The sequence below is a fragment of the Acyrthosiphon pisum genome, chromosome A2 (assembly GCF_005508785.2).
Source record: "Acyrthosiphon pisum isolate AL4f chromosome A2, pea_aphid_22Mar2018_4r6ur, whole genome shotgun sequence".
Lineage (NCBI taxonomy): Eukaryota > Metazoa > Arthropoda > Insecta > Hemiptera > Aphididae > Acyrthosiphon > Acyrthosiphon pisum.
Window position 1 is genome coordinate 43,399,776 of NC_042495.1, and position 12,631 is coordinate 43,412,406.

Below are 12,631 nucleotides of genomic sequence, written 5' to 3' on the forward strand. Positions count from 1 at the left end.
TATCTATGGTCGCCACGGACTAAGATTAGTCCGTGCCTGTCGCTAGACGCTTGTGGCAAATGCGGGGGTCGCAATCACGAATTAAGGTATATCTTAATTCGTGGTCGCAATCAAAATCGAGAGTTTACAGCGCCATCTGTATAAAACACGGACTGAGATACAAAATGTGATGCCAAATATAATCACTGGTAGCGCTGAAAACATTCGATCACAGAATAGATGAATGGTTATGAACTAAGAATGTTCATGGTAAATGGTAAATACATAGATTGCAATACTTATTAAATTGATAACAATTGGTAATTCGAATACGTAATCCTTATGCATCAGTGGTTTAGAATTTTAATCTTCACAACTTTACTTTTACAGTTTTACTAAAAATCTACAATTCTTTAGTACCTAGTTAAGTTCTTAATTCTGTATCCATGCTTACTGCTTAGTGGTGTAGCCTTAGTAACCTAGTACAGTGAATCAGATCACATTTTTTTTAAATTTAAATTGTAAACTGTTTAAATATATTTGAAAGTCTTGTTTTTTAATTACTTGTATTTGTTTAATATACCTATTTCTAATTTTTGTTTTTAAAAACCCCATTTAGAGTAAATTGTATAATGATAAGCAACTTAAATTTAAACAAAATAACCTATATCTATGAATTGCCATATGCAGAACGTAAGGAATTCTGCAGTATAATGGACATGAATGATAAATGGGAAGAACTAGGTACCTAATTATTAAACTATATTAAATAATACAGGTAGGTACCTACATTTTAATAATTACTTTGTTTTTGTTTTTAGGTGGATATTATATGAAAATTGACACTGCAACAATTTTTAAACTTAGTAAAGCTCCCATGCGTAATCATTCTTCCACTGATGAACTTTTAACATTATGGGGAGAACAAAATCATACAATATTAGAATTATTTAGTATTTTGAATACAATGCAGCATTATCGAGCAATGATTATACTTAAACCATTCGGTATAAATTAAAAAAATTACAATTTAATACTTTTAATATGATTAACTATACCTATATATTTTTTTTTAGTTGATCATAAGTATCATAAATTAATAAATCAGGGTGCTAAAAGCTTCGGTTACTTGGTAAAGTCCGAAACAGACGACAGTTTAAATGTAATAATTGTAGTTATATTATTACAATTATAGATTAATTTATTTTTTACTAATTCCTACATTTTATTTTTATAGAATGAAGTTGACAATGTTATAAAACTGAACACTGATAACAACGAAAGAAGAGGTAATAATATAGAACGTGAAGATTTAAATACATTAGGCAAAATAAATGAGCATCCATCTATTATGTTTTCCTCTGCTGAAGCATGTACCCCTTTGATAACATACAATGAACTAGAACAAGCTACCAATTACTGGAATAAGGAAAATATTTTGGGAAAAGGAGGTTTTGGAGTGGTTTTTAAAGGTATATGGAGAAGCACCACTGTTGCTATTAAACGTCTTGAAGCTCAGGTTATTATACATTTAATTATTGGTACGATTAAATATATTTTTTAAGGTTGAACGTTTTATAAATAACATGATGTATATTTTCAGAAAGGAGCAGAACAACAATTTAATATTTTAGAAGCTCAAAGACAACAATCATTAAGAGAACTGAAGTATTTAAATTCTTGCAGACATGATAATATTTTATCCCTATATGGATTTAGTATTGGTGGTGAAAAACCATGTTTAGTGTATCAATATATGATCAACGGTTCTCTTGAAGATCGATTACAATGTCGAGTAAGTTTTAAAAATATTTTTTGTAGAATAATAATTTTGAATTCTATGTAAAGTGTACATTCTAAAATTAAAATATAAATTATAAAACAGTATTGGTTTGGTAAATTATAATTATGTAAATATTTTAATGAGGTAGATATTTTCATACTTTTATATTCCAATAATGTAACAGTGAGAATATTAAAAACTAAAAAAAAAAAATAATAATCTTATGATAAATTATTAAAAAAAAATTGTACCTATATAAACCACAATATCTATTTATATATTTGTATATTATAATATAAATGATATTTATCTGTATGTCACGGAAGTCCTCCTAAACTGCTGAACTGATTTTCATGAAATTTTTTGTGTGTTTTTGAACGAGTCCCTGAATGGTTTAAACTCACAATTGGACCTGGCCGGTCCAATCCAGAGAAGTTCTCATATAAGGTTTTTGAGAATTACGATGGAAATTGTTATTTTTAAATGGTTTCATTGGTTTTAGGAGAAATAATTAGTAGAAATTAGTATTTTTTTTTATATATAAATGGTTACCATTAGTTACTCAGGCGGATGAGGTAAAAGCAAATTGTCACGTTTATGGTATCGAATAAAATAATTATATCTTCAATCAAATATAACAGTTGAATGTATATTTTTAGCTATTCTATAAATACTCTAAAAAACTAAAAAATAGAATAAAATTAAATAATTTAACCGATTTTATGAAAAATTCAAATTGTTTTTGGAGATATCAGGAAAGCTTAGAGATAGTTATTCAAACTTTTGAAATTCGAACCATGTTCAATTTATACCCAGTGTTATATCCGATCCCCCACAAATGAATTGTCCATCTTGGTTGAATTAGTTCTCAAAGCCAGGGGTGCCATTATTGGTTGTTAGGGAGTGCAGGGTGTACCTTGTCACCCCTATTTTTTTCTGTCTCTAATTAGCCTGGCTTAAAATTTACAATTGCGCCAATGGACAATAGCCGATGGCCTATACATATAAATTAAAAAGTATTATTATTTAAACTCAGTTATTGATACTCTCAAATAACTACCAACATAATTTTTAGAAACAATCAAGATACTTCAAATTTTTAACACTTTTCCAGTTAGTACTGCCTGTAATGAAAGGTTTTTTTCTTCACTCAAAAGAGTAAAAGCTTACTTAAGATCCTCAATGGGTAATGACTGACCAAGTGAATTAATGGTTATAGCGGTAGAAAAAGAAGATGCTAACAAAATTGACTTAGACAAAGCAGTTATAGATTTTCTAGATTAAAAATTAGAATATATTAGCTAGAATAGCGTAATAAATTATTAATTAAAAAACTAATGTATACACTGTTATATTATATTATTATAATATGTTAATAAATAAAATATAATATATTAATTGTACTTGTATTGGCTAATTGTAGGTACCTAATAAATATTTTTATATCTAAAATCTATACCAAACGGCAAAAAAAGTAGTTATTTATAATTTGAATTCATAAAAATATTGTATGATATACAACCCTTGTTGCAGTTGGTTACATATTATCATTGAGTATAGATAGTATCTATACTCTATACTATCTATACTCAATGATATTATATTAATATTATAATTAGAAGAAATAGGCATATATATTTTGTACAAAATATATTTATTAAAAATAAAAATCTTTGGCCTGGAAAACGTCGGGCGGAACAGGAAATAAAATATATTTTCCTATAGAGTTGGCAGTTTTAATGGGAACGAAGTGCACGGGATCAGTTAGTCAAAATTAATAATAAACGAGTAATTTTTTCACATTATTTACAAAATATTCTAAGATCTGTAAAAAAGATACTAAATATTAATTCTTAAAGTACCTATTCTCAAATATTTAAAAAAAAACTTATTTCTGTGTTTAATGAATCATTCTTATTTTTAACTCTCATAAAACTACATGCAATCAATGAAGATATCCATTTAAATTAAATCACAAATCTCTACTTATAACTAATAAACTATATTTGTAGGACATTAAGATGTTTTCTTAACTCACAAATGTTAAAAATGGTTTACTTCTCTCTTGCTCGATAAATAATTAGTTATGGTATATCAGTCTGGGGTGGAACTTATAATATTTGTTTGACTAACCTGGAAGTTACAATACACACTTTAATTAGGAAGCCTATGTCTTACCCAACAATTAACTCATATAAAGATTTAATGTTCTTAATTTAAAAGCTATTTATTTTTTATATACAATTTTTTAATAGTTTTCATGAAAATGATTCTTTACTGTTAAAATAAATCCTCAGTAGTCATTATAAATCAATATTTTAATGTGTAATTTCTGAATTATTAAGCTTTATATGCGTAGAAAAATAGACCTTAATAATGGTTGTATATAAAATATAAATTAGATGTAGATGTTATATTTAGTCTAGCACTTATTATACTTATTATATTTTAATTAATTTAAATTAGTTTTATTATCATTAACTTTCAAATCATCATTGGTCATAGTTTAAAATTTAAAGTTTAAGTCTCCATATATCATGTAAACCTACTATCATAGACTATTATCGCAAGTACTTAAATACACCGAAGTTTAAGAACTGTAAAAATAATCTTTTTAATGTCAATTTATATTTATCAACAACATCAAACAAATTATTTCCTTAACAATTAAATAAAAAAAAGGGTGTTTCACATTTGAAAAAAAAAAGTTTATTGTCAGAAGACTAATTTAATTTGCATAAGCAATCAAGTATTTGAAAATATGGTCTTAAATCCCAAAGATCTCAGAATAAATTTATCGTTTAATTATAAAAAAGTGATGGTGATCACTGATCATGATTCATGCTTGATAAATTATCCTGTAATAATGCATACAGTAACTATGAGGCGGTAGATGTTTTTTTCCTGTCTGTGAAGAAGCCTATATATCGAGTGTCAAGATAACTAGATAAGGAAATTGTTTTTAGGTTGTTGTTAATATATTCTTACAATCAAGGTATAAACTAGAATAGTCAATTCATATTTAATAGGGTTACTTAAAACGTTTAGAGAATTTATTCTATTCTAAATCACTGAATAATAGAATTTAAAAATAATTAACTTATCACTTAACTTAATTTTTTAAATACACGCAACATTAATTTTGACATTTTACTAACTAATTAACAAGTAAAAGCGTAATAAAAATTGTTATAAATTACAAAAATACTTTTATATATAATAATTTAATATATTTTAATTATTAGTGCCTATATTGTTTTAGCAAGGAACTGAACCTTTGACGTGGAACTTTCGTTTTAAAATTGCAACAGGATCAGCTAGAGGATTGCAATTTTTACATGGAATGGATAAACCTTTAATCCATGGAGATATTAAAAGGTACTTTTAAATCTTATAAAGTTATTTAGTTTAAATGGCAGGTCACATATTTTGTGACAAATATCATGTGTTTGAATGTGTCTTTTAAATATATTTAATTCATACAAGATAATTGATGTTAGATAAATACCAAAACAAAAATCATACATTGGTGTATTCAAAGGTGGGAAAATTAATAAAAAAATAGTATCTTGAGTTGGTTTGGTAAGTCTACATTAAGAACATTCAGTTATAAGTAGGGCGCAAATGAATAGGTTTTTGGGTTAGGGAATATTATTTTAATTTCTTTAGCATATCTTGGAATATTTAGAAAATTGTGAAAAAAATGTTTCTTTTTATTATTTTAGTTTGTATATTAAAGTACATTCCAATGTTCTGATGTTTTTGTTATATTTTTTGTAATAAAAATATATGTGTTTCTGATTTTTAAGAAAATTTAAGCAGAATATTTGTATGAGTTTAGTGATAAATCATACAAAAAATATTCAGTGCAAAGACAGTTCTTTCAGCCTTTGTATAGGTAGGTATATTTCATGATAGGTTTTGATATACTTTGATGTCGCTATTAAAGTAATTTATTTTACTCTTGTATTCAATTTTTAAGCTTTTCTACAAAGCAAAAAAAATTTATCAGCATTAAAAAAAAAAAAAAAAAAATGAAAAATGAAAATATCTATAAATAGCTCAACAAAATCACAAGAAATATCGTCATTGAAAATCCTAGCATTTTTACAGCTCCAAAAAGATAATAAAATAAACTTAATTATAAAATTGAAATACATTCATTGCTCGCTCAGAATCAAAAACAATACATTTAACTCTAAAAGTTTAAAGTTCACATGGAGAAAATATTAACTTCCGAGTTCATTAAAAGTAAATTATTAATTTAATTTTTCATTACCGCCTAGGTCACTAATAATTTTTTTTTAATAATAATGTACAAATACTATTATTTATTTTTTCTGGATTAAGCAATTTCACATTTTTATTAAATCAATGATATTAATTTGATAATAACTATTATAGCGTGATTAATAATCCATTAATTAGTTTGTACCACACTATAGATATTTATGTATATGGTTTATAATTTTGTAATTAATTGAATAAAGCCAAGTTATTTCTGTGAATACTGTATCTAGTTAATTAAGTTATTCAAAAATGTACTTACAAGTTAGTTTATAAGTTAAAAAATAAAAATTCTCAACTTGTATTAATGTATCCCCAATCTTTAATGTTATTAATTCTAAAATAGCATATTTTCAAGCTCCTGATATCGAATAGATGCTATCAATTTAGCATATGTACCTCACTCAGTTAAAATAATTGTAATTCTGCTATTATTAGTGCAAATATTCTTTTGGATCAAAATTTTGAACCTCGTATTGGTGATTTTGGATTGGCTCGCGAAGGGCCTCTTCAAGAATATACTCATGTAAAAGTTAGTCATGTTCACGGAACAAGGCCTTATCTACCAGATGAATTTTTAAGAGGCAAAAAGTTCTCCACTAAAGTTGATACTTATAGTTTTGGTGTGGTAAGTGTCTTAAATGATTATACATATTATGTAGGTTTAATTATAGAATTTAATTTATAATATCTTCTTGTACATTTATAAAAATTTAAATTAATATTTTGGACCTAAATATTTTATGGTTTATTAAATAAGTTAAATGTAATGAATTTTTATATTATTTTAAATTGATTATAATATTATTTCCCTATAATTTATTTTGGTCATTTTCTTATCATGTCGTAGAGATGAATAATCTATAAACATATATTATTACTTGCTAGTACCTAATATTTTAGGTATCCATTACTCATATTAGCACTATTACAACAATATTTAATATTGGTATAATATATTGTGTGATAATATTATGATTTTATTTACTTATTACCAGTAGCAAGGCGTGATGTTTTTGGTTAGGGAGACACTGAAAAAAAAATGGCACTAATATGCCTAGACCCCCCTCCCCCCATTTTTATTTTATCTATATGGTAAGAAATAAATGTTCAAAAACTAAAAACGAGCTGAAATATTATATTAAAAAAATTAAAAACGTTACAACTTCCTTAAAATGATAATTTAATATAATAACAAATCCAAATGTACACTTTTTTTTTCGTATGAGTAGTTAATAATTCCATTGTTAAAAATGGCATTAATTAAATCATCAGCCCATAGCCCAATGGCCCATGAGGACAAATTACAATATATAAAACAATAGCTATTAAGATACACGTAAGACGTACCTATCACGATAGCGTGACAATGTGACGGCGACGTCGATAATAAATATTGAGGACTGAGGTAATATTACGAACGGTGAGACGTGTCTCATAGAGTACATAGTAAACCCCGCTCACATTAACATTCCCCATATTTGCCTATATTTGGGAGATGTTGCATCGCAATGTCTATTAGATTTAGATATAATACCATATTTGGAATGACCCGTATCACCAGCTCGTATCACGCGCTTCTAATATATTTTAAGAATTCTACAGCTGTTCAACACTAGGTACAACAAAAAACCAATTTCACAAATACTGAAACATACACCATATTATATTTTATAATATAAAATAAAATTCACATTTTTAAATATTTCATAAAACAAAATAATAATTATTTATTTATCCCGTGTTCTAATTTCTATGTGGGGAGACGTTGTCTCTTTGTCTCTTATGACGCTTCGCCACTGCTTATTACTATATAGCGAGCTATTTAAATTATTATTAAATATTCTTACTGTTAAATTGTTTTTTAATCACTAACCACTCCTTGCTACATAATACATTTTATATGATGCATAGATTCTTGAAATTACATATTTTCCCAGCTAAATGATTAATGGCATATTAATTGGCATTCGACTTTATTTCATAGGTAGTATTATTATATTTAACAAATTATTATGATATGTAAATTGATTTTGTTATTCATGCTAATTATGAAATTCCATTTAGGTGCTTTTTGAAATTGCTACTGGACAAAGAGCATATGACAATTTAAGAAATCATAAATTTTTAGTAAGTATCAAAATAAACAAACTGACAATAATAATTATTATTATTACTCCAATTGATGTTTTATTGATACCAGTTATCATTGTACCTAAATGTACCTACATTTTATAGAAAGACCATGTAGAAAATAATGATTGTCCAATTTCTGATATGGCAGATGTGAAGGCAGGACCAGATGAAAATAATCTATATGCTTCTCTCATGACTATTGGTAAAAATTGTGTTAGTTATAAAGCAAAAGATCGTCCAGAAATGGAACAAGTATTAAGGAAATTAGATTGTGTCATGTTACAAGAAAAACAATGTAAGTAATTGCATACAATAATAAAAATATATATTATTATATAACTGATATATTAATTATAATTTAAAGCTACTATCAGACACAGTTGTTTACCTACATTTCAAAACGAGATGCCAATAAGAAAACTTTCAATTCTATCTGAACCTTACCATTCTCAGCAATGGCAAAATGTAAGTTTTTATTATTTAGCATTCAATAACTATCTGCATATCATAAAACTAACATGGCCGATGGGTTACTAAACCTGATTGTTACCAAAGAAATATTAATTAAGCATATCGTCCCCGTTCATGCAAAACACACCAAGTCCAAAAACATGAATCAGCTTTTTGCAATTTTTTCAAACTTTAAATGTATACCTTATGTACCTAACCAAATTGTTTTCTTTCTTTTTTTAATTGAGTTACCCTTAAGGGGGAAGTAGCTGTTTATGAGTAGTAGTAAATAATATGACACTGTGAAATTTATAGTTCTTATTATTGTTAAAATACAAATTTCTAAGTCGATTTTTGGACTTAGTGTACTTTGCATGAACGGGGACGATATAACACCATGATCCAAGCCAAAAAAATGATAAATAATTAATACAGGTATAAAATAAAACAACATACTTGTTTCCATTTAAGTTCCATTAAATTAAACTTTTATTCAAATTTTAAATTTATATTCTAAAACATAAAATTCATGATAAATTTTCTAAAGCAAACTTGCTTGTATTTCTTTAAATTTGTTTAGTTATACCAAACACTTAAAAAAACTATTCAGAAAATAAATTATTACCATACAGTCTTAATATTAGATTGGGAACTATCTCTGGCAAACCTCAGTTAAATGAATCTTGTTTCATTAGTAGTATACCTAAATACCTTAGATATGTTTTAAAAATATATTTATGTAACCATCCAAAACTTCCTTCTAAGTACAAACTACCCATGTCCAATTTGGTCATAAAACTAGGGGGCTAGAAATAATAATTTACACATATTAACATAATTTATTCTACTTACGAGGTAAAGTAAGGAAATAATTTGAGGAGGGGTGAGCTTCATGAGTTTAGAGGGAGGCAAACGGAAAACGATTCTGAGCGGAGACCACAACACTGCAGCTTGGATTCTGATTTGGTGTTGTGCAATAAATTCTTTCCCTTCATTGGTTCACCACCTTTATAACACATGACACATTTTATAGTGGGCAATTATTAATTTAATTAGGTAAGAATCACACCGTTTTTATACCAGGAAGCTTTAACATTCTTGTTGTTTCTGTTCGATAAAACAGATAATAATGTTATGTATGTGTGGAATTATATCAATGAATAGTTCATATTAGATTGATCAAGTTTCTATGGAAAGTTTCTAAACATGTTGTTGGTACCTAGGTACCTTGCAACCGGAGTCCAATTTGGTAATTACCGAGGTACGGTATTTTCGATAATAACCCGGAGCCTCGAGCTCTGAACTGAACTTACTTTAATTAGTTGATTAATGGTTCAGTTCTTTTCTACTATAACCTTAATTGGTTGGAGTAACCCCGTCCTCCAATTAGCGGGTTGTCGTAAGGCCAATCGTCTTACACGGAAAACAATCTGATTAAGAAACAACAACAAAAATTGCCTCAGAATGGAAGTTTACGGATTTATGCATTGGAATTTGGAACGTGCGATCAATGTATAGGACTGCAACTTTGACGAAAGTCATATTGTGTATGAGCGATACAGATTGGATATAATTCAAGAAGTAAGGTGGAACGGATCTGGTAGTATCAAGTCCACTGATCGCTCTTCTAACTCAAGTAATTTCTTCCCTACTTAATAAAAAAAATGAATAGATCGTACATAATAGTTCATTATCAATCATATTATTCAATGCAAACGGTCTAAAAAATCTTGTCAATCAATTGCAAAGTGTGTTACTCGATAAACGCAATGACATCGCCTTAATTTCTGAAACCCATTTTACCAAGTATTCTTACATATCTATTCCTGGTTACAGTTTATTCAAATCGAACTATCCAGATAGCACAGCACATGGTGGATCAGCCATACTCATAAAATCCAATCTTAAATTCTACCCTCACCAATTACTCTCAATTAAAATAAATAAAATCCCAGTTATCATCGTCGCAATATATAGCCCTCCTAGGCACAATAACCTCGCTGACTTTTTTGACTCAACGGCCAATAATTTCATTATTGGTGGTGATTTTAATGCAAAACACCAAAGCTGGGGTTGCAGAGTCATCAACCCTCGAGGTAATTTACTTTACAATTTCTCCAATAAAAATTACTTGAGTATAAATCGCCCTCAACCCCTCTAAAGAAACCCTATATTAAATTTGCCTTCTCTGACATCGATAAGGCTGAAGTCTTTAAAGCCCATCTTCATGACACATTTCAACCGCATCATGATATACTTACACCCGAACACATATTTGAGGTAAACACCTATTTAAGCCTTCCATCTCCAATCAGTCAGCTTAAAAAACACTTCACCCCAAATGACGTTAAACAAACCATCCAAAAATACACACTAAAAATATCACCCGGCTTTGATCTGATCACGGCTGAAGTAGCTAGGTGCCTTCCAAAAAGAAGCCATGGTTCTTATAACATGTATTTAATGCTATTCTCAGACTGTCATATTTTCCGATATTATGGAAGTTCTCAAAAATTATTCTTTTTCCTAAGTCTGATAAACCACTAAAACACTCTTACACTAATACACACTAATACACTCCAACATTATACAGACCAATAAGCCTCTTGCCCTTCCTCTCAATAATCTTGGAAAGGCTTATCTTAAAATGCTTACTACAGCATATTATTATTAACAACATACTTCCAAATACGCATTTCGGGTTCCGCAACTCTCATAGTACATCAAGCTCGTCCAGTGGCGCCGAAGTTCATGGTGACATCGGGCCTATTTTTTAAAAAATGTGGCCGGCTGGCCATATTTTATTTACTTCATAACTTTAATATGAGCAAGAGTATATTTAAACCGTGATTATGTATATTAGAGTACCTCTATATTAAATAATTAAGATATTGAGGCCAAGAAGTTTTAAAATTACCTGACCACATTTTAAAAACTTCGGCGCCACTGAGCTCGTCAAGTTGTCGATGTTATTTCTGCATATCTTAAAAAAAAAAAGCTTTATTGCTCTTGTATTTTTCTAGACGTTGCTCAAGCCTTCGACCGGGTTTGGCACGAAGGCTTGCAATTCAAACTTAAAAATTTCTCTCCTCTTCATTATTTCTATAAATAATATCTTATTTAACTGATAGACATTTTTAAGTCCAATATAATTCGTCAAAATCGTGAATCGCAACAATTAAAGCTGGTGTACCACTAGGTGGCATACTCTCCCCCTAACTCTTTAACATTTACGTAACTGATCAGTCCACCATGCGACAAACTATGGTAGCTCATTATGCCGATGACAAAGTAATTTTATCTATCAATGTAAATCCTGTAATTACATCATCAAACTTACAAATGCATCTCAATCATTTGTCTGAATAGTATGCGAAGTGGCGTGTACAAATTAACCAAAATAAATTGGTACACACAACGTTCATACTCAAACATGGAATATGCCCAAACATTATCCTTAACAATATACCAATTCCCACATTCGACACGGTCAGATACTTAGGATTAACCCTAGACAAAAGACTGATGTGGAAAAACCACCTTCAATCCAAAAGGCTAACCTTCAATAATTGCATGCGTATTTTCAGACCCCTGTGAATTAAAAATAAGTGTTCCACCTTCAACACCTAACTATTAATCTACAAATCTCTACTCAAGTCAACGTGGACGTATGGACTTCAATTATGGCGCAAGGCAAAAAAATCTAACACTTATAGAATTCAAACATTTCAAAATATATCGCTCCAACGATTGTCTATTGCTCCGTTCTATGTCTCTAACCTATCCCTTCATAACGATCTCCATATGAGAACAATAGAAGCAGAAACACTCATTATCTACACACATTTCCATAAACGACTTCAAACCCATCCAAACCCTCTCACAATCCCAGGAAATCCTAACCGCAGATTAAGGGTCCCGGTGCCAGTTTTTCAAATTTTCCACAATTCTATAAAATTTGAAAATTAAATTTTATATTTTAGTTGCTACCTCAAT

General features: G+C 28.6%; 1 protein-coding gene across 5 annotated transcripts in view; it reads left to right on the top strand.

Moving 5' to 3' along the window:
* The first annotated feature begins 279 nt into the window (after positions 1-279).
* LOC100169297 (serine/threonine-protein kinase pelle) overlaps positions 280-12,631 on the top strand; it is a 16,434-nt gene continuing 4,082 nt past the window's right edge. The window contains exons 1-12 of one of the 5 annotated variants that reach the window (XR_001679973.2): positions 280-723; positions 801-986; positions 1,056-1,141; positions 1,217-1,498; positions 1,583-1,774; positions 5,025-5,140; positions 6,488-6,677; positions 8,117-8,179; positions 8,288-8,480; positions 8,550-8,650; positions 9,859-9,896; positions 9,974-10,271. Coding sequence is in view for 3 of the 5 variants with exons in the window: in XM_029490771.1 (XP_029346631.1) it covers positions 612-723; positions 801-986; positions 1,056-1,141; positions 1,217-1,498; positions 1,583-1,774; positions 5,025-5,140; positions 6,488-6,677; positions 8,117-8,179; positions 8,288-8,480; positions 8,550-8,650; positions 9,692-9,799 (1,629 nt within the window). In the remaining 2 variants the exon portion in view is untranslated. The other 4 variants (XR_511003.3, XM_029490772.1, XM_029490771.1 and 1 more) reach the window with 4 other exon arrangements.